The sequence below is a fragment of the Anser brachyrhynchus genome (genome assembly GCF_964034855.1).
Source record: "Anser brachyrhynchus genome assembly, chromosome: 3".
Classification (NCBI taxonomy): Eukaryota; Metazoa; Chordata; class Aves; order Anseriformes; family Anatidae; genus Anser; species Anser brachyrhynchus.
In genome coordinates this window covers 63,329,004-63,352,097 of record NC_137696.1, presented here as the reverse complement: position 1 = coordinate 63,352,097, position 23,094 = coordinate 63,329,004, and the positions used below count along the sequence as shown (strand labels likewise).

Genomic DNA, 23,094 nt, shown 5'->3' with positions numbered 1-23,094 from the left:
AGAGCAGGTTGCCCAGGACCATGTCCAGGCAGCTTTTGGAGATTTCCAAGGAGGGAGATCCACAGCCTCTCTGGGCATCCTGTGCCACTGCTCTGTCACCCGCACAGTAAAGAAGTGCTGCCTGGTGTTCATACGGAACCTCCTGTGCCCTGGTTTGTGCCCACAGCCTCTTCTCCTGGCACTGGGCACTACTGAAAAGAGCCTGGCTCCATCCTCTTTGCACCCTCTCTTCAGGTATTTATACACATTGATAACATCCCTCCTGAGCCTCTTTTCCAGACTGAACAGTCACAGCTCTCTCAGCCTCTCCTCACAGGAGAAGGGCTCCAGTCCCTGGACTACTTTGGTAGCCGTCCACTGGACTCTTGCCAGTATGTCCATGTCTCTCTTGTATTTGGGGGCCCAGAACTGGGCACTCTGGGAGTGGCCTCACCAATCCTTGAGCAGAGCAGAAGGGTCGCCTCTCTTGACCTGGCGGTGATACTTTGCCTAACGTAGACAAGAATACCATTAGCCTTCTTGGCAGCAAGGGCCCGTTGCTGACTCATGTTCAACTTGGTGTCCACCAGGACCCCTAGGTCCTTTTCTGCAGTGCTGCTTTCCAGCTGGGTGGCCCCAGCATGTACTGGTGCTTGGGGCTGTTCCTCGCCAGGTGCAGGTCTCCGCAATTTTCCTTGCTGAACTTCATGAGATTCTTGTCAGCCCACCTCTCTGAGACCCCTCTAGATGGCTGCATGACCCTCTGGTCAACCAGCCACTCCCCCCAGTTTCATGTTGTCTGCACATTTACTCCACCCCATCATCCAGACCCTTAATGAAGAAGTTAAACAGGGCTGGACCTCATCTTGACCCCTGGGGAAAAGGGGCACTACTCCCATTCCCACGGCACAGGTTTGCTCTTGTGGCTGGCCTCATACCTACCACTAGCAATGCCCACTTTATCTTTACACAGTCAGCTTGGAGATAACAGACCACTGCAGAGGGGAGATTTCACCTGCTGGTATTATCTAGGAGCCCCCTTTGGCCTTCCTCCCACTGCTCACAACCCTTCTGCTCCTTGTTAACCCACATACTGCTTGGGTACATTAAGCTTTGCCACTTAGCTACAAATCTTTCCTCAGAAATTTTACCAAGAGGCCTTTCATCCATGATTTCACCCCGAAGAGGTCTCACCTACCTGTGGCATGACACGTGCAGGTACAAGGGCTGAATGGACCTCGCCTGGCAAACCAGGAAGCCAAAATTTGCACAGCTGATGCTAGAGACATTACGTGGGTACCCAGGCACAGTGTTGCAGCAGTTACTCCTCCAGTGACTCTGAGGCACAGTGAGCGGCTTCTCCCTCCACTCAGACTGGAACACTTAGTCTGAAACTCCACACTCACTCTGGGTATGAGAATAAGGCCCCAATCTCACGCCCATGGTTATTTTTTATGTTTTGGTTTTATAGGAACATGAAGACTTGGAAAGATTTCCTGATCCATGTCATGGCAGGCAGGCAAGCACGTTTACGAGACTGTGAGCACAGCAGTGGAACAGATCCATTTCTTTGTCTTGGAAACCTGAAGAACTAGGGGTGAGACCTGCTCTTGCCAAAATAAATGGAAATTCTGCTATTGAGATGACTGGGATTAGGATTTGCCCAAACTTGTAGCCTCAGAAATTGGCCACACTTTCTCTGTTCCTCTCGTTTCTAGACAGAAATGCAATTTAGAAGCTTCAAAGCTGTGTGCTAAGGTAGGCAGGACATTTAGCTACGGGAATACAAGATACTGCAAAGCAAATTACTTCAGAAGGTTTCCACCAACACAAGAAACTGCTTTAAAGTCTCTCTAAAATGTTGATGTCTGCAGGCAAAGAAACCAGGCCCTGTGACTACAAACTCTATTTGATAGCTGCTTCAAAGGGTATTTGAAAATACAGCGGCTAATTTTCTTGGTGAACTAAGGCACCAGCTGCAGGTACAAGGTGGTGCAGGAGGTACGTCCAGCTTCTAGCAGGAGCACATTTGAGAACTCTTTGACTGTAGATAAAACGTGACTTACAAAATGTGGCAACTTCGCAACGGGCAGACCTCACTTAATACAATTTTTGTCCTACCCACTTTGACTTAACCTCTGCAGCCCAGGCAGCCCGGGTAAGCTCTCTTCCCTGCAGACTGGGCCACTAGCTGTGCACGCCTCCATGAGGGCACATTCTTGCACGTCTGGGTACTTCTTCCTCAAGGAAATCATGGAAACCTAATCTGCAGGATTTGGGTCAGAAGGAAAAAAGGTTAAATTCTGTGCAAGGAAAAGCGTGCCAGGCTCAGAATAACTGTGCAGGATGGAGGTTGGTATGCTGGTCCTATGACAAGTTGTATTTTTTATTCTCAGGTTGGGTAAACTGGTAGGTACCTATGTGAGCACACCCACGGGCAGGCAATGCTTGGGAGTGGGGAACCTCTGCTTGTCAAAGGCATGCCGTGAGTGCAGTGTTTTGCAGCTGACTGGCAGATCTCACCTCTCAGTGCAGGAATCTCGGGAATATTTGTTATCAATTTTATACAGTGCCTCCCACTGAGCCTGGGCTCCTGCAGCCGCTGAGGCTGCCGCCCCTCCACCAAGCCCCCTTCCAGCTCTTCATGAGGCGAGCAGAGCACTTTGACAGCCTTCATCCAACTTGCTCCCGAAGGTTCACCTCTGCTGTCCCTCACCAGTAGTGAAATTAATTTTAGGGTCTCAGCACTGCAAGGCTTCTTCCCTCCTCCTCCTCCTCACACACGACTGCGTTATTTTGATATATATATATTTATTTTTATTATTCCTGCTCCTTTGGGTGACGTTTCCCCTCCCGGGGGGTGCTGTAGTTTGTGTCCCACCCCACCTCGGCCGCCCGAGGCCTGCCCGCGGGGGCTCGGGGATCCGCCGAAGAGCGGGGCCGGGACCCCCCCCGCCGCGCCCGGGGCCCCGTGCCCGGCCTCCCCCCGCCTCAGCGCCGCCCCTGCCGCTCCCCTCGCCGCCCGCCCGGGGAGGAAGCGCGGATCGGCGGCGGCGGCCGAGCGGGCCCCGCCTTTCGGCCTCCCCTCCCCGTCCCTCCCTCCCCCGGGCCCCGCCGCCCACCGCGGGCGCGGCGCAGCGCAGGGCGGCCGCCGCGGCCCCGCCATGAGCCGGAGGTAGCGGCGGAGCCTTCCGCAGCCGCCGCCCGCCCGCCCGCCATGCCGAACCAGAAGGGCGGCAAGGGCAAGAAGAACAAGCGCGCCAACAGCAGCGGCGACGAGCAGGAGAACGGGGCGGCGGCGGGCGGCGGCGGCGCCGCGGCGGCGGCGGGAGGCGGCGGCGGCGGCGGTGGCGGCGCCGCGGCGGGCGGCGGGGCCGGAGGAGCGGCGGCGGCCGCGGGCGGCGGCGGCGGAGGCGGCGGCGGCGGCGGCGGCGGAGGAGCGGCGGCGGGCGGCGACGCCAAGAGCGGTGAGCGGCCGGCCCGGCCCCGCGGCCTCCTCCCGCCGTGGCGCAGGCCCCGGGCGGGCGGAGGAGGAGGAAGGGGAGGGAGGGCTCGGAGGGAGCCGGGCGGCTGGGGCAGGCGGCGAGGTGGGGTGAGGCTGCTGCGGGGGGTGCCGGGTGGGCAGCAGCGGGCGTCGGCCGCCCGTGGGCAGCGCCCGGTGCGGAAATGGCAGCGCAGCGCCCGGGGCAACAATCCCCGCTTTATGCCGCCGCGGCCGGCCCCCCGCGGGCGGTGTGCTCCCGAGCTGGGCCGGGTGTTGTGCTGCCGCTTCGGTCGGGGGCTGGTTGGGGCTGGGGGGGGGGGTTCGGTAAGGTTTTATCCTGCAGAAACTTGCTTTGCTGTTCGTGCTCGGAGATAGCCCTGCTGCAAAACGGTATTTAAGGCCAGAACGGGAGGTTGGCGAGCGTTTCCTTACGCCCTTTGCTAAGCAAAAAAGAGAATTCTCAGGTCCGACATTAGCTCTACAACGAGCTCCGCAGAGCTCCCCGTCTTGCCTTTTCCCCCTCCCAAATCAAAGGCTTTGGAAAAGCTGCGAGGGGGTAGCTACGACTGGCTTTATATTTTCTGGCAGTAGTTTTGCCTGGCTGCTGCTAGTCGATGAAGAATCCTTTCCAAGAATCCTACTACAGTTTTCAAGATGTCCAATTCCCGCGTATCGTTTAATGGAAACTTTTCCTTAGGAATATTAGCGATTAATTACGCGTTGCTTCGGCTCATAAGGTTTTTGCCAGACTGCTTTTATGAGAATATTACTTACTCCAGAGAGTCATGGAGAATGCTTAGAATTTCTTTTTTTTTTTTTTTTTTGGTCTGTTTCTTCTGAGTGAGTGAGCAAGGGAAAAAAGAAAAAAAAAACACCATAGAAATTAGTAGGAGTTGGAGGAATGGGCTGCCCAGGGAAGTGGTTGAGTCACCATCCCTGGAGGTTTTTAAAAGACATTTAGATGTAGAGCTTAGTGATATGGTTTAGTGGAGTACTTAGTGTTAGGTCGGAGGTTGGACTAGGTGATCTCGGAGATCTCTTCCAACCTAGATGATTCTGTGTGAATTCTGTGATTTCTAGAGCATTTTTATCATGACTTCAGTCCAGTGACATGTACTTTGCAGGTAATGTCTTGCACAAGACCGTGTTGGTTAGTGTGTTGGCTTGTCTTTTGAGGTGGGGAGAAATGGCATTCCCAATTTTTTTTTTTCTCTAAAGCACAACAGAAAATGGTGCGTTCAGGTGTGGATGCTTTGTGGGGGGAGCACAAAGCCATGTTCCACATGCAGTGTCCGGAAAGTGCTACCAGTTCTGCAGTGAACACACGTAGCACTACGGCTTGCTGGTGGGACAGGTTTTCTGCCTTCACCTCTGAGACAGTGTCCCAGGTGCCTTGCACATCCCTACTCTAAGCTTGCCAGACTTCTATGAAGTCAGAGTTGCATTTCTAAGAGCTAACCTGAGATCATAGAATAGTTTGGGTTGGAAAGGACCTTAAAAGACCATCTAATTCCAACCCCCCTGCCATGGGCAGGGACACCTCCCACCAGACCAGGCTGCCCAAAGCCCCATCCAGCCTGGCCTTGAACACCTCCAGGGATGGGGCATCCACAGCTTCTCTGGGCAACCTGTGCCAGTGCCTCACCACCCTCTGAGCGAAGAATTTCCTCCTAACATCTAATGTAAATCGCCCCTCTTCTAGTTTAAAACCATTTCCCCTTGTCTTATGTCTGTCTGTAAAAAGTCTCTCTCCATCTTTTCTGTAGGCTCCCTTCAAGTACTGGAAGGCCACCATAAGGTCTCCCCTGAGCCTTTTCTTCTCCAGGCTGAACATCCCCAGCTCCCTCAGTCATTCTCCATAGGAGAGGTGCTCCAGCCTTCTGATTATCCTTGTGGCCCTCCTCTGGACCCGCTCTAACAGCCCCACATCCTTCTTGTGCTGGGGGCTCCAGACCTGGACGCAGCACTCCAGTTGGGGCCTCACCCGGGCAGAATAGAGGGGCACAATCACCTCCCTCCACCAGCTCCCACCAAGCTCCCTCTGTTGATCCAGCCCAGGATGCAGTTGGTCTTCAGGGCTTCAAGCGCGCACTGCTGGCTCATGTTGAGCTTTTTGTCCACCAGAACCCCAGAGTCGTCCTCTGCAGGGCTCCTCTCAATGAATTCTTCTCCCGGTCTGTGCACGTCTGGGATTGCCCCGGCCCAGGTGCAGCACCTTGCACTTGGACTGGTTGAACCTCATGCAGTTCAGATGCTTTTTATTCTCTCCCTTCCTGCTTCCTCATGACTTCAGTGGTCAGAAACATCTTTGTCTCTTTTGTTATACCTCTGCTCCTTTTTTTTTTTTTTTGTCCTCACAACAGAGGTATGAAGTTGGTTTCGGTATTTACTTGAAGCGCCTGGTGAGCGCACCTGATCTGTGACTTGTCACTGTGTCTAGCCATATCTTTCGTTTCAGGTACTCCTAAAGGCTGGAGGAGTAGGTGTGGTTGCTAGTTTTATTTTACCTAGGCTACCGCCCATCAGATAATCCTCAGCTGGAAGCTTCGTAAATTGTATTTTTACTGAGACATCCAAAGCTTTCAACAGGTTTGGTTCAGGAAATGAAAGAAAAAGTGGCTCCTGTCATGCAGCGAGGCTGGGAATCCAGTTCTCATGTGCAGGGAAAGGACTAGATGATGATAATAGGTTCCCTCTTGTCTATAAAACTCATGAATCCGAAATGAAGCTGTGTAGTGTAGCTGGGCCTTGGAGGCAAGTATCCCGTTACCAGACTCGAGATGTTTGTAAGAGGCTGTGTGCTTACGGTTAATTGATCACTAAGCAGTTTACCGAGGACACGGCCTGCTGCAGCGAGTTGTGAGGTTAATAGAGTTCTGCTGTACACAGTCAACTCTCGATTATTCATGGGAGATTATCTGTGTTGAGGATTAAGTGTGCTGGGTGCAGGGAGGCTCTTCCCTATGCTGCTCCTTGTGGGCCAAGCGAGCCTTGGCTTTGCATCGTGATGTCAGTGTGACAGTCTAGTTACATGGTCACATCAGGACCCTGCTTCATCCGGGGAAGGGACAGTGACTCAGATTTATTTATTTATTTATTTATTTATTTATGTAAGTCTTCATTGTTCTCTTTGTGGTCCATATATTGTTTCTGCCTCCCGTCCAAATGCCAGAATGAAACAGAAATTTTAACTTCTCCTGGGCTTCTCTCTGCAGCCGGGACTAGCGGTGCTGCGTTACACAGAGCTGCTCTTATAGCAGCCCTTTACAGCAGAAAGGTGTTGCTCTCTTTTACATTATGGAAACTTTTGCTTTATACAATTTTCCCTCCAAGTGTCAGCCAATTTTTGGCATGATGATTGAGAAACACAGACTGATCTTCCTCTGCCCAGGAGGGCACCCGTTTGTTTTGTTTTGGTGGTGTTTTAATGAGTGCATGTTTACAGCTCAGACTGTGGTGGAAGTCAGCAGAAGGGTTCAGGCTTATGAGTCTGATTTTGGATGGTGGGGATTGAGAGGATGGGTCATAAATACTGACTGGATGTGATGACTCTTCTCCATGTTGGACTGCCACTTTTGGCAGCTATTGTGATGAAGGCCACAAGGAGCATTCTCGCTCTGTAGCTGTGCCTTCCATTCCTCTGTTTCCTCTTACTTCTTTTCCTGTGCCTTCCCATTTCTTTTCCTGGAGAATTTCCATGTGTACATCTTCCCTCAGAGCAAGGAGAAATTTTCTATATGATAGCTCAATTTTTCTTGACCAAAGTGACATCTATATTCTGTGCTGAATGAGGAGCAGGTCATGGCGGGCTAATGGACTAATTTACCAGCGTCATAATGCACAAGGAAACTGAAATTTGGTTTAGTGGGAAGCCTCGTTAGTTAGATTCCTGTCTTCAGAAGTAGATTTTTGTCTTCAGAGCGGTTGAATTCCAAATAAAGTTGTATTTTTCTAGATAATTTTCTAGGTTAGTTTTCTTAATCAAATTGGAAAATCTCAGCTATCATATAAAATTACATCCGTAACTACCTTGGTTTATGCCTCAGTGACTTCAGCCCTGTGGGTTACAGAAATTGGCAATAGCAGTAGTTGGTAATCTTCATCTACAGGCATAAATGAATGTGGGGAGGCAAGGTGTTTTGTGGATCATTTGCTCTGAGCAGCAGCAGAGGAAGGTCCGTCCACAGGGTTTATGTCAGATCTGATATTTCTGAATGGCAAATTCCTTCTCCATTTGTGCCCTGATGAGCTTGGGCACTTTTACTTCGTTAGCTCCTGCCAGTCTAGCTTTTATCCCTTTTATCCCATAAACTTCTTGATCCAGACCCCTCATACAGTTGTTTCTGGCCCTAAAATTCTTTGCTCCATCCATTTTCTTTGCCTTGCATTCATGTTTGGTCTCATTATCCAGTAGACCCAAGTCCTTTTCCTCCTCTTGCTGGTCCCTACCTTAGCATCTTCCTGATTTGTTCCCGTGTCCTCGTCTCTCCAGCATTGGTGCCATGAGAAGATGAGAGAAAAGGAGAATCTAGCTGTCTGCTCTCCACGTCTGTAGTTTTCCCCTTTAACAGAGGTTCATTAGAGCCAACTAAGCTAAAGTTGAGAGGGGAAAAAAAAAAAAGTATATCTGTCTCTGAATTGCTATTTTACAGTGTGCTTAAGTTCATGCATTTTCCCCACTGGCAAAGGTGAGACCTTAAATTGCAAATTGGTAGGATGTGTGGTGGAATTGGCAGGTGCAGATTTATGCAGAATCCTTGTCATGAAAACCCTTCAGGGGAGGAAAGGCGGGGGGGAGCTGATGGAGGTGGGTGTTTTAGGTCCCATTGGGACGTCGTTGTGCTGTGCCAGCTGAAGGGTTGTGTGAGCAGTGCCCATGTTGATGGGGCTGGGCTGCCTGGGTCACTTCTGTACCTCCCAGTTGTACTTCTGCCTTGGTCTGGCTGCCTTTACCATCAGGAACCCCCTGTGGATCGCCTTGCTGAGGACCAGACCCCAGAAGGACACAGCTAAAATTATAATGTGCCTTCCTCGTAAATGACGTGTTCCCTGAGAGATGTGCAGCAGGTACACTTCATGCAGTGGGCGTATTGGAGTATACATCTGCTCTGTACGATGTACTCTGTACCAGAGTGAGTTGAATATTTATAACTTCTCAAATAAGAAATTCTCCAAGAAGCTTAAAAACTGTATTTTAATATCCTCATGTTCATATGAGATCTCTAGAGAACTTTTTCCTAGGTACCTGGCTTTAAAATGGCCAGCTGGGCTTCTGCATACTCTTCGCCTGTGTTGTACAAGTTTGTAAGGCTTTGATTTACTTTCAAATAAAAATATTAACATAAGACAAGTGTATGGAGAAAGCAAATCATTCAGCACTAGGGTGACTAATATATAGAAAGCTGTGACCAGCCAACCAGTAAGATTTACAAAAAAAACACTTATATTCTGGAGGTGGGGTAGTTAGAGGGCCAGAAGATTTGCCGGTGCAGTATTCAATTAAAAAATGTATTTTTAGAGCATGAATCACTCTAATATATAAGTGTGGATTAGTATTTGCTGATGAATATTCCCTGCTGCATATAACATCTAATTCCAGTTTGGCAGTCTAGTGATGTTGGGTGTTGGAACCTCCTTACTATTTAGCTTGAGGGAGGGAGTCCCACTGATGTCGGTGAAGCCACCTGGAAAATGAGGTTTCTGTTTGGTTGCAGTGAGTGTCAGAATCTAATTCGTACACACTTTGTAAAGGAGAACCATTTTTCTTCCTAATTCCATTGAGTTCTAACTGCAGAAATCAGCTGAATGCAAATTCCACTGTCTCTATCAATGCAGATTGGTTTTGAAAGCACTTTATCTTAGTTTTGGAATTTTTAAAGCTATGCAGTTACATCCTTTTGTGACAAATGCAAGGCATTTGCAAATGGGATCATGTCTATGGTGTTGCTGAATAAAATAAATATCCTTTCATACAAGCAAGTACACATTTAATTTTTTTTAAGTTGCTTGCTATCAGAATGGGTATCAGGGCCCGACTGCATTGTGCTCATGTGATCAGTCACTGGTTGAAGCATAACGCTTACATGAGTAAGGGTTATGCTTGACGTTTGTTAGGTTCCATGTGAGGAAACACAGTTTTTGAACTGATTGCTTGACTTTGTGTGTACTCATCCCGTATCTTCCTCCCAGTGATCTAACAAGCAGTGACAAACCAGCTTCTAGTCCTGGGAGACGTTTGTAAGTTTTCTTCAGCCTTGCATATTGACACATCCTTTGATATGAAAGTAGCATAAAGACTGGCAGGCATCCTTCCTTCTCTGCTTTTCTTCCTACAGCACATGCGAGGAAAAATAGAGGTAAACCTTGCGTATAGCTCAGGGAAAGATAATCCAGCTAATCTTCAAGGTATCTGAATTACAACAGCATTAGTAGGGCACGGGCTTTCTTTAAACAGTTTGCATAGAAATCCAAATAATTTCAAACAGGCCTCTTGAAGTAGTAATCTAGTCACTGGAGTGGATAATTCTGTTTTGAAAGCTGGCAGGATTTTGAGCAGAGCACTGGCATTTCCCAGTAGACTTTAGTGACATTTATCTTGAGAGCATTCACTCTAACCTTTATCTTTCTCTCTCTCTCTCGCGATGGCAGAGTCTTTCAGTCCTCCTGCCAGGGCTTGAGTGGGATATTGCTGCTGTTCCCGTCTCGAATGCTTGCTGGGAGAGGAGATAGCTTCAGTGAGAGCCTGGCTGTTGAGTGTGCCTGGCATTCCCCGGCTGCGCTGCTGTGCTCCAGGATACCATTTTGGGAGCGGTGTGCAGCTGAGGCCCCTGCGTGCTGCGCGGGTGCCAGAGGTGGCACACAGGCCGGGCTGGGAGCCAGCACAGCATCGCGAGAGAGACGTCTATTGGAAGTGACAGCTCCGACCTCCGGAGCTGTCGTCTTGCCGAGACGCTAGATGCAGCAGCTAGGGAGGCTGCATCCCCAGCTTCCCACTGAGTTTCTACCAGCTTCTTTAGCCTTTTACATGAGAATAAAAATACTGTCATATTGAAACCTGGAAAGTATGGACCAATGAGACAAACACCGCTAGACTTAAAGCTGGAAACGATACCATTTGATTCAGCCTTCCGTCCCTTTACTGTTACCTTCCTTGTGCATTTGGGCAGGGCCTCGTGGCTAGCTGGCTCTGATTCTGGGCAAATCCAGTCCACATCTGTGCTTGGTATTAAGACACCTACTTCTTCACTTGCCTTGCCACATTTATCCCTTTATTTCCAGCATAAGCTGGAATTTGGCACTGAAAACTTGCCAGGGCAGGTGCATTATAGTCCACTTTAGTTATTAGGATATCTGTTTCGTCAGACACGAGGGTGAGTTTACTGTAACATTTCAAGGTATTGAAGGCTGTTGTAAGGCTACAGTAAAAGAATTTATCGGTGGAAATGCTTTGCTGTGAGGATGATTCTATGATTCAGGTGTGGACAAAGCAACAGCTAAGGTTCAGAAGACATTAAAGCCCACCGCTCTTGAGGTAGTCACCAATCTCTGCATTCACCATGATAGAGGACACCATAAACATCCACCCTATATGGAGCAGTGCGAGGAGTCTTCCTGACCTTGGCACAATTGCTTGTGGTACAGAGGACTGCTCCTTACCTGGCCTGGTGATGCCAACCCAGGATTTGCGTGGTAGTATCAGGAGTGCGTTGGCATTAGTTATCCTGAGGGGTCTGTTCCCCTTGGTATGGTGAACTGGTGATGTTTTTGGTTGGACTGAGGGGATACATCAAGTCAGGGCAGGATTTTTCCTGTGCAGAGAGACTCTGTACATCCTAAGCCAAAGCTGGCGACTGAGTTGTTCTGTGTTTTGATGACTAAATGGAAAGATTTGGCTAGGTTAGCTAGATGATGATAACCTTGCAGATTTTGGTAATTTCTGTAAGACCATATGAATTCTATGATGGGTTTCAGCTGTGTAGGCAGAGTTGGTCCAGCTTGGAGCGCAGATGGCTGTGCAAGCAAACTGCAAAGCTACTGTGCTGATGTAGGTGCCTCCTGTCCTTGGTTTGTACAGTGCTGCTCTTGATTTCCTGACTGACTTTGGTGATGTGATGGCTGAACTGGGAGTGGGTGGTTGAGTGAGAGCCATAGATAACACCAACCGTGTATCATGTGCTAATCGCAGATTTCATAAACAGGCATTTGTTCTGGCTGTGCTTCAAGTTAGAAGGTGTTAATGTGACAGGTACGACTTAAGCCTTCATGATTTCCGTTGCCTCTTTCCTCTGCTTTGTGGTTAGGCCTTCCTCAGATTTTCTGAGGGAAGAGAGGCCTTTGGAGGCTGAGCGTGAAGTGCACGGAGGTGGTTCTAGCCTCTGCTGCACCCTCCAGGACTCCTGTCATCTGAATTTCCAGCTGAACCAGGGTTTAGTAACTCCAGCTTACCTGAAATCTTCTTGAAATCTTCTTGAGGAAGGGAAGGTGGTCACTTCATGTGACTACTCACTTCTGACATCCTGCCCATTGGGTGAGCTGCCAGGTACAGCCAGGCTGCTTATGGCTTTTATTCTCTTTAAGACCCTTCCAAGTGTAAATATTGACCACTGCTACTATGCTGTGCCAGGTGAAACATCAGCCTGCGCTGTCCTGCTCCGCCGATTGCTGAAGATGGCCTTGTAGTGTTGGCTTTTCTTTCCAAGAATGTTATAGGGAGTCTCGTGAGACAAAAAGCCGATGTTTTGGGTGGCTGAGCAGATACTGCTGTCCTGTTTCTTCCCCTCCCTTCAAGAGAAGGTCTGGAAACTTTAATCTTAATCAGTCTGCATAGATTGCCTAAGAAGTTTTGGATAGGCATCAGTCATCGTCAGTGAGCGCTATCAATGCAAGCAGTGAGCCAAGCTGTTTTGAAAGACTTTTCTTACTGTTTTTCTGCTGTTATATGTTGTTGCTGCTGCTGCACTGAACATGCAAGCCTGCCTTTTGAATCCACTTGTGAAACATTTTTTCCCAGTGTATTCTTCCTGCTGCGTTCAGGCTTTTAGGAAGGTGACTGATTGTTTCTGTAGTGCTGTATGATTTGTGCTGCTTAGCTCTATGCATATGGCAATACCCTTTTGTCACTTCTTGGTAATCTTTTGCATGTCAGATTATATTTCAAGGTTTACCAGAGCAGACACATTGGGCAATTAATACAAGTTTTCAGCCCGTTTCATTGCTGTTGTGTCTTTACTTTTTTTTTTCTTTTTCTTTTTATAGTTGCGCTACAGCATTAGCACGATAATACTGTCTGACTTCAATTAAAATAAAGCTATCCTGATGGTAGGAGAAGCTCTCAAGATTCATGCAGATGGTTGGTGGGGTGTAGCCTTCCACAGATGGGACTCAACTCCGGTTCAGGCTGACAGAGTGAACAATTTTTGGATGTGTAGGGTTGTGAAGAGAGCCCTGTTCACGTGAAGCTGGTAATATAGGTTAAAGTGTAATGTATGTGTCCCACAGGTATCCTTTCTAGCCTAAGTAATGTGCTGGCAAAGTGTCCGTGGTGTAGATGGTGAGGTGCTAGAGTGACGGTAGACCAAAAGCAGGCTGTAGTAGGTGTCTTACAGCTGACTCAATGCCAAGACCTAAGCTTTTTTTTTTTTTTTTGGACATATCTTTTTCCAGATCCATAAAAACCTACTGTCTCCTCACAGTTGCTTTAAAATGATAATAGGACTGCCTCTTCCAGCAGCACCACACTTCTCCTTCCTCTGCCCCAGCCTCATGTTGTTAATACCACCCTTGAGCTTTACTAGCGATCCTAAGCGTGGGAGGGGAGCTGAAACCTACGCTGGAGAGTACAGGAAATAATTATCTGTTTCTGTCCACTGACTGAAAGTCTCTGGTGCTTGCACAATGGGTAATGTGGGAACATGGGGGGAAGAGCAAAATTTGCTTCAGGCATCCGCATCTGGGATTTAGAACAAATGAGAGCAGTCACAAAACCGAGGCTATAGAGCCTGGTTGCATCTTTGGTTTTCTGATGAGTGTGTAAACAGAAGTAAACATTCTCCTCCATTTACTTCACCAGAAAAGTTCCTCAGACAGTTGTTATTCTGCTGCTTTCGTTTGTGTCATTATACGGCAAGGGTGGTCTTCATATACTGTCTTAAAGGCTTTTTTTTTAATGTAGAAACAGGTTGATGTGTTCCATGTTGAAGGACATTTATCTCAATCCTCTGTTTGTGTTCCTGACTTCTGCTGATGTTTAAACCTGAACGGAAAATCTGAGAAAAAGCCAAACACACAAACAAGCTCCTGCAGTCTTCCATCGTGCTCTTGTTTTTGAAAGAAAAGTTAATTTTATGGAAGTTCTGTCAAAAATATAAACTTGTTTAAGCAGTGAGCTATCTTTGCTCGGATGTATGTTTGTTTGGAATATTGTTATTTCTGTTTTAGAGAGCATGTATGTGCTGCTCCATACGCCTAGTTTCAGAATTACTGATCAAAATTACTACAGAGGAGTATGAGAGAACATCTATTGCGGAACTGTAACTTCTTGGAAGAGTCACTGTGCGGCTGTGGTTCCAAATCAGCAGCCTTTCCGCTACAGCAGGACACTTGTTTCTAAACACCAAAGCTGTTCTGCTGCACAAAACTACGTGCTGCCGTGTTTTGTTCTCTCAGGCTGTGAAAGAGATCTTGAAACTGAAAGGTAAAATAGAGGTACTTTTATGGTCAGTTAGGCTTTCTTTCAAAAGGGTCTGCTAGGAGAATGGATGCTTCCCTGATACCTGTTAGCCTTTAATTTTTCCTGAAGTTTATTTTTTTGTAACCAGAAATCTGACAAGTGTTAGTTACTTGGAGTCTATTTATATTTAGGTGACAAACCAGCTTGGGGCTGCCATGTGTGGATGGGCAGTTTGGCTCATGTGAAATTCTGTTTACACAGAAGAGGCTTATTGTGGGTCGCTCTTGACAGTAACTGCAGTACAGTTACCATAAAACATGAGTACAGTGATCTTACCTCTGTCTTTTTGAGGAATAATCTTAAAATTCATTTCTAATTGATTGGAACTAGAAGGGCTTGATAATGAGAATGTTTAAAGTTTTGTAATTCCGTAATAAGCGCTTAGTCTCATTTATAAAATGTTGATTAAATAACGCGGAGCACTTTCGAGGGTGTGAATTGATGGGAAGAGCTCTTCACATTTACTAGTGTGGATCCCATACTAAGTAATCTGAATGCTGGTGTTTCTGCTCCTAAGACTTATCTGTTCCTGTGAGCTGGTAAAGTTTGACAAAAAGTTGCTTTGCTTTCTGTTTCTTACTTATTTTTTTATGCAGGGACATGTTTTTTGTGAGACATGAATGGAGAGAAGTTTGCAAGGGATGTCCAGTCCTGAAGACTCTGTTTTGCACAAATAGACGTGATGAAGTTTGAAATATTAGACAGAGCTGAATGTTGGCTTGATAATTTCTGTACGGTTTCCAATTAGTGGAGTTTTCTGCCTTCTTAGATAGTTTGATGGTATAGAATTGGTAGGACCTAATGCTGAAAGCTTTAGCTGTAATGGGCACTCCAAATTCTGTTGTGGGAATACTGCAGCATTTTTATCAAGATCTTCTCAAAACTACTGGACTTTGTAATAATAAACCTGTGTCAGTGAAAGCAGGGAAAAAAAAAAAACTGGTTGCCTTGAGTAGATTGTCATTACTCTTGCTGCAGGAGTGTGGGCACGTGGTAGAGAGACCTGCTGGTTTTCTAGTGGTTCTTGTGCTACTGCAGGGACAGCAGTGAAATTTCAGGTATTCTCCCAGAAGATGTTAGTAAGGAACAGCTGCTTGTCTTGGTAATGATGTTTTCCAGGGTGACTTCGGTTCCACTGTTTAGCAGTTTGGTGGAGTCTTTTGTGTGGGAGAAGACTCTTTGTTTGCTCTGTTGTTGTCTTCTGGCTATCCTACGCTTGCTTCTGCTATGATGGTTGTGTGACCAGCTAATTTACATTGAGTGGGTAGAAGATGAGGTGAGGAAATGTCTGATAAAGTCATTGCTGTCCAAAAATTGAATGTTTTTCTTCCTCATAGTTATGATAGGTAGCAAATTCTCAGGTAATATGACAGCTTTAAGTTCTCAAGGAAGAGCTGGAGAAGATCACATTTTACAGTCCTGGTGATAGACCAGTAAAAAGGGGAAGAATGTGTTGAAAGTCACACTTTAAAAGAGCCTCTAGACATACAGAACATTATTATAATCAAATAGTTGTGAATTCATTGTGTGGAATACACAGACTGGTTTGTTTGTTTGTTTCCCCGTGTTTCAGCCACTTTATTAATCTAATTTCTTGTCCCCATGACAAAGAGGCAGTAAACTTCTTAGAGAGTTGGAGATCAAGTATTTTTTCCATCCAAAATCAGAACCGTGTTCAAAGTCTCATTAATGAAATTCTTTTATTTTCTAGTCGGTTAACTATGCTGGTATGGACGAACAAGTGTAAAGTCTTTATTCTTAACTGGAGATTCTCTAGACGTGGCTGTGTAGTAGTAACTCTCTAGGCTGTCAGCTATAATTACATGCACGACTGTTAGAACATTTACACTCTGAAACACAGGGGGAGCATAAGTGGATTGTTGGCATGTCCTTTCTTCCTGCCTTCTGGCAGTGGTGGAAATGAATATGTACCGGAATAGATAAATGTGGGAAATGCATAGTGAGAACTGTTCGTAGTGGTACCTCTTATATCTTGCTGCACATCTGACTTTCGATGAGGAGCTTTGAATGGTTTCAATTTAACTGACTTTTCTGAGATAAACTGCATCGGATGCTACTATTGCAAACTATGCTTTCAGATCTTAAGTGTGATAAAAGAATGGCAAATAACGAAAAACTTTGCAGAGGTGCTTGGTGTGGCGTAGTGTGACTTGAATCAAAGGTAACGGTCTGGGAGAATGGATGGAGAACTCTGTGAATTGGTGAAATGACAGATTTTGACTCAGAGTAGATAAATTACTCACTTTTGCATTTAGACAGTGACATTACGCTCAATAATACAGAGTAAAAACACGGAGGAAAAATTAGTCATTGGTTGCCTATAAAATTCATGCCTCTCAAATGACATCCCAAAGCCTGCGTGTTCTCAGCAGGCTTTTCAGAGACCTGAGACAAGCAGTGGGAATATCATGTCGCCTGTATAGGAGGAACTTCCAAAAAGTCCCAAGGCAATGCTTCTCTTAACTAGCACTGTTCTCTCCAGTTTGGTAATCTGTCTTCTTTTCCTTTTGAATGACTGAACGAGTCAGTATTGTGAACTGAAATAGGCTTTTTTTTTTTGCTTCAGGAGAACGTTCTTGGGAACGCACCTTTGTTGCAGTTTATAGTCAGTCCCTGAAGGAAGGGTATTGCAGCAAGTTCTCCTTGCAACTGTGCTGTTTCTGGCATGTGAAGCAGAGGCAGAAAAATGAGATGAGGATGTAGCACGTTCCAGGGAACAGCTTGGGAAAATTTTCTTGTACTCCTTGTGCCTGTGTGTTCTGGGTAAATAAGTCTGAAGAACTTCCGTGGTCTTGAATTTACTGAAGGTGTTTTGTTTGCTTGCTTATAGCATTTTTGGAAAGGGGCAAAAACTCTAGCATGCCAATGACCTGTTGTTGCAAAACATACTTTGAGTTGCTGCTGTGTGCCTATTATTGATCGTCTTGAGTACCAGCAAAGGAAACAGCATAAAACCTGTTACCCCAGTGCAGATTATGTTGTATTATTCACTCAAGCAGTGACGAGCTGGATTAAGAACAACACAACTGAAGTTTCTTTTTCCCCTTTATCAGGTAGAAGCTTGAAATCCTAAGGAAAAATACCCAGTCGGCAGCAGGCTCTTGCAGTGAGGCTCCATGTGTCTCCCTCGCAAGTCCTGGAGCTCTAAGCAGGATTCGGGAGCTCCCGGCAGCCTTTTGCGCTGGGTGAGGCAGCACTTGACCGGGGAAAACCCTAAAGAAGTGTGTGATTGTTTGAATGCAGTAATGCAGAGGTAAAAAGGCAGCCTGCCAGTCCTATTGGAGCGGTGTCTTTTGAGGAAGTAAGACGGTAGAAATATAAAGAAATCTTGGTAATATTTGACTAAGCATCTGAGAACCTTGTTTTGGAGTGAGAATTAGACTCACTTAAGATCCAGTAAAAAGTCCCAATGAGAATTTCCTTTTTTCTTTTTTTTTTTTTTGTGCCTTCCAACTGCGCCGATGCAGTCAGAAATTGGAGTAGTTTGTAATCTGTGGTATTCAGGTGAGGGAGGAGAAAATGTCCTTGGTCGTAAATACAGAACATCTTTGTGTAGGTGATACTGTTACAGGGAGAGAATTGAAATAGTCTGTTCTTTGCTCAAGGTTATAGCAAAGGCTGCTGTTTTGCTCATAAAAGACCACGTGGTGTTTGGTCTTTATGTTACAGAACTATCTGGTTTGTGAAGTTTAGCTATCAGGTAGGTCAGTAATGGTGGTATATCCTGAAAACATAACGAAGGACCTCCTTCCTGTACAAGAAACATGACCTGTTTGTCTCGCTGTTCAAAGTCCCGTGGTTCCCATTTCTCTCGCTATCTATCGTCTCTTGCTCGGTCCCAAAGAAAAGATCAATGCCTGCCTCTCCTTATGATTGCAAAGCCCAGCTGTATATCCTGCTTGTTTTTCAAACAAGCACTTCTGTGTGTTCTTCCCATGTTGCCTCTCAGGCTTCAAAGCAACCCTCCAGAAACGTCCACAAAGCTTTCTCCTTATTTCTTAATGCTTGCCTTCGCAACAGTGTCCACAGAGCCTTGAGGAGGGTTAATGCTTCTGAGGTGCTTCGGCTTTGAGTGCTGAACAAGCTGTGTTGTCTTTTTGTTTTCTTCTTCCTTCATTGCTATAGCTCCTTTTGTGTACTTTTTTTTTTTTTTGGCAAAGATTATTTGTTATTCTGACCCAGACCTGGTGCTTCTGGGCTCTTTGATAGTACGGATCACGCGTAAGAACTCGTGTTTGTATTTGGCACGGCATTTACATGAGTAGTGTCATGTGCAGGCCAGGAGCAGCCTGTTATTAATATGTCTGCTTTATGTTCCACAGAAGCCCCTTGTGCTACTCCACTGATCTGTAGCTTTGGAAGGCCAGTGGACCTTGAGAAGGATGACTACCAGAAGGTCATATGCAACAACGAGCACTGCCCTTACAGCACCTGGATGCACCTTCAGTGCTTCTACGAGTGGGAGAGCAGCATTCTTGTCCAGTTCAATTGCATCGGCAGAGCGAGGAGCTGGAACGAAAAGCAGTGTCGCCAAAACATGTGGACAAAGAAGGGATACGACCTCGCTTTCCGCTTCTGCTCCTGCCGGTGTGGGCAGGGTCATTTGAAGAAAGACACTGACTGGTACCAGGTGAAACGGATGCAGGATGACAAGAAGAAAAAGTCCGTGTTGGAGAAGAGCACGGGAAGGTCCATGGCGGAGTCAGCAGAAGAGGCCAAAAAGGGCAGGCCAGCCAACAAGCCGCAGAAAGGCTTAAGTCACGACATCCAGCGAAGGCACTCGATGGACAGGCAGAACTCCCAAGAGAAGGGTGTCATTGGCGGGAGCTATGCGGTTCGCTCCCCGTGCGTCTCTCCCGGCCAGTCCCCACCGACCGGCTACTCGATTCTTGCCCCCACCCATTTCAGCGGCCCCCGTTCCTCGCGATACTTGGGAGAATTCCTGAAGAACGCCATTCACCTGGAGCCACACAAGAAGAACATGGCCGGTGGGGGCATGTTCAGGAACGCGCACTTCGATTACGGGGCAGCCGGTTTGCAAGCACATCGATCGGGACACTTCGATGCCCCCGTGCAGTTTCTGAGGAGGCTCGACCTGTCTGAGCTTCTCACTCACATCCCCAGGCATAAATTGAATACTTTCCATGTGCGAATGGAAGATGACGCCCAAGTGGGCCAAGGGGAGGACCTGCGGAAGTTTATTCTTGCTGCTCTTAGCGCCAGCCACAGGAACGTTGTAAACTGTGCGCTGTGCCACAGGGCACTGCCAGTGTTTGAACAGTTTCCGCTGGTGGATGGAACCCTGTTCCTTAGCCCATCAAGACACGATGAAATTGAATATGATGTTCCCTGTCACCTTCAAGGTACAGGTTGTCTGTCAGTCATGCTAGGTTTCATTCTGTGATGGGACTGCTTTCTCTTACTCATCTTTCCTCACCCTCCCCCCCATTTTAGATTTTCATCGTGATTCTGCATTTTTGAGCAGTTTTGTAAAGGCTGGAGTCATGTCCAAATTATGATGTGGGTCAGGCTGAAACGCTTAGGAATGAATTACAAAAAGCAAAAGATGTGTAGAGAGATCCATGCCTTGCTTTTGGTTTTATAACCAGCAGATATTTCATCTAGTTTCTAAGTAGACTATAGCCACCCTGTTCTGCAGTGTGTATGTACTGATTTATGTGTTGTGAGTTTTGCTCCAAGACATACATCAGCCTTTTAAACAACTTTTTATGTTAAGCATGCTGTACTGCAGCATCAATGAAAGTCATATTTGTATCGCCAGTTGTGCCTCTCATCTGCTTTCAGACTAGAGAATATTGGTTTCGTTTTATTGCACATGGTGGTTAGTGTTGTGTGTTTTTTTTTAACATGGCAAAGACTATAGTTTGGCATGTGTTAGTGCAGTCTTGGCAAGGACTGTTTCTGTGGCCTGGAGAAGTTAGACATAGTGAAAGTAAGCTTTTATTATGCTGGGATGAAGTGGCATTGAGGTAGTGGGGGCTTTAGATTTGGTTCCAAATTGCCGCTGGTTTGAACAGCATCCTGACCGTGTCCCAGCTCCCTGCTGAGCTGGGAGCAAGGCATGTATCATTTTTCTCCTCCTAGAGGAAAAATAGAAACAAAACAACAACAAAACATGGGCTGGGATGAGCCTCAGCTCTTCCTGAGAGATATGTCCCAAACTAAGTGATTAAGGTGGTACATGGCAAAACACGTCTGTTCTGCAGTCTGCTGGCAGCCAGTATGGCTAACATAAGTCAGAGACACTATTCCTAGTTTGTTTTTCAAAAACATAAAATTACATGTTGAAAAGTGTAATGGGAATGCATTAGCAGGAGGTATTTTAACATTTAAGTTTCTCTCCTTTCAATAAAATGTTGTATCTCATGCATGGTTATAATATCTATCATGTAACATTCCTTTGCTCAACAAACTTTGTATTTTTTTCCTTTATTTAAATCATAGTGCACTAAGTCACTGAACTGTATTCATGCTAACATTATTGTTTCTGTCTTACCTAATGTATTTTCAAGGGGAAAAAGTGACAGACAAACATACAAGCTGAAAAATCTCCAGGATAAGCAGAATATACCTATGTGAGATAACAGTGCTTATTTGCTTTTGTGAGGAGGCATGCACAATGTGCTTGTGATCTTATCAGTGCTAATAGATGGTTTAGTAATAGTGAAACTTGCCACTTCTTATTGTTTGCCACTAAGAATGAAACTCTGCTGAATTATTTTTTTTTATATTTTAGTTAATTGCTCTTTACCCATTGGATGATACACCTGAAAAACTTGCTCAGACAACGTGCTGTGAATAATTAATTGTTAAAATTTTTACCTCCTTGTCCTGGGTAAAATGGTTTATTATCAGGAATATGCTTTGAAATGAAATTACGCTTGAAAGGGTGCTGTTCCAGGGTGTTATTTTCTCTTTAGTAATGAAAATCACTTCTTTTATCAGGCATGTTTAAGATATCAGGAGTCTCATTCCCTATATAGCAAGGATTGTGAAAATCAAGTGGTGGGGAAATGTAACATCTTAATATGCAGAAGCAGAGCAGAACTTCAGGAAAATTATTTGTCTTCCTACACAACACAAAGCTTTAGCACATGGAGTTATTTGAAAGGCTCCAATCTCGTGTTGTTTGCTTTAGGAACAGCGCTTACTATATTTGCTCTTCAGTCTCATCACATCACTTTCTCTAGAGCTGAACAGCCCAATGTGGAGTTACTGGATTTATCAGCTCACACTGGCAACTTTATTGTTTATATATATCTTAGGTAGAATCTGATTTTCCTTCTCATTTTTTCTAAAACAATTGGCTTAAAAAAGAAAACAAGTTAAAAAACAATCCGTTATCTTTAAAGTATCTAGTTACTAGTCAGCAATTTTTAATATTTTATTCCATATAACTAGAAAAAAGGTATACGATGTGCGTGCTCCTTAAATTATGAATTGTGATGTGTGCAGGCCTTTGATGCTAAAGGGCACAAATCATAATCCAACATAAGCACAGACTATATGCAGTCCTGTTTTGTACTTGCATTAGTAGTTTTGTTTGTAACTGCATTACTACGTAACCTTTTCTTGTATGGCAGTGCAAAATATGGTATATTACAGAATTATACTCTGTGTCAGTCCACTTAAAGCCTACTCTAAACTACTAGTCACTACAAATCAGGCCTAATCTAGATGGCAGATCTTTGTAGTTTGTGTAAGGCATTTTGTTTTGCGGGAAATTTGCATATTGGATTTCAAATTGTTGAGTTTAGTGACCTTTTTGTGGAGAAAGTATTTTGTGTTAAAGTCTGAGCCACTTGATTTTTACAGAAGGCAGTGTAACTCAGTTTTCGAAATCACTGTTCGTACAGAACCTAAGTTCGTGGGAGAGCTTGATAGATTTGTAGTTCTGTATGGCACGTTAAAGTTGTATGTGTAACATATGTTTTTAAATATAGTTACTGTAAATGAATCAACAGGAAAAAGCGCAGGAAAGAAAGCTCTTCTGGCTGTTACTTTTTTCCACGAAGAGTATTAGGTCCTTAGTTACCTGTTTGCTGAAAGATTTTGGCAAGTTGTTAAATGAGTCTGTGCCTGGCTTGTTAAAAAGCTTCAACACTTCTCCACTTCTGTCGGGTGGGGATGAAGCTAGGGTAGTTGTCTTTGTGGAAAAATGGCAGCTGACCACATAGCTTAACCTGGCATCTGCTCATGTAGCTTAAGCAACTCCTTTTACAAAATACTTTGCTAAGGTCTACCAGCAAATAAAGGAATGGGGTTTGGGGTGGGCAGGATGATGACTGGTTCCTGAGTTTTGCATTCATGGAAAATAGCTTCAGTTAAGTCCTGTGTATTTGTGATAGAGAAACATCTTTTACTTATCGTTCACCCTTTTCAAAAAGATTTTAATAAGGTGTGATTTGTAACACTAAAGGGCAAATAACACATTGCAGGAAATGTCTGTTTTAATCTTCTGTTACAGTCTCCTTAAGAAGTGTGTTTCCTGTCCACAGGAAGGCTTATGCATCTCTATGCTGTTTGTGTAGACTGCTTAGAAGGGGTTCACAAAATTATCTGCATTAAGTGCAAGTCCCGGTGGGATGGAAGCTGGCATCAGCTGGGAACTATGTATACCTACGATATTCTGGCAGCATCTCCCTGTTGTCAGGTCAGTATCCTAGATAAGTAAGATTTCTAACGTGAAATTCCAACTAATGATAAATAAAGCAAAGGTTTGTGTTTCTCTCCTCCCTTCCCTTCCTCCATCCTTCTTTTTCAGCCTATGCGTGCAGTACAAGAAAGCTGAGTCCATGGCCCTTTATCTTAACTTATGGAGCACAAAGGCCTATAGCTAGACAAAAGCTAATGTAATGGT

The 23,094-nt window shown here is 45.6% G+C and overlaps 1 protein-coding gene across 3 annotated transcripts in view; it reads left to right on the top strand.

The window, feature by feature from the left end:
* Nucleotides 1-3,057: 3,057 nt before the first annotated feature.
* The window catches only part of HECA (hdc homolog, cell cycle regulator), a 27,115-nt gene continuing 7,078 nt past the window's right edge, over nucleotides 3,058-23,094 (top strand). For all 3 annotated transcript variants that reach the window (XR_013949597.1, XM_080588086.1, XM_080588085.1), the window contains exons 1-3: nucleotides 3,058-3,446; nucleotides 18,536-19,576; nucleotides 22,733-22,887. Coding sequence is in view for 2 of the 3 variants with exons in the window: in XM_080588086.1 (XP_080444212.1) it covers nucleotides 3,197-3,446; nucleotides 18,536-19,576; nucleotides 22,733-22,887 (1,446 nt within the window). In the remaining variant the exon portion in view is untranslated. The remainder of the gene's footprint in view (nucleotides 3,447-18,535; nucleotides 19,577-22,732; nucleotides 22,888-23,094) is intronic.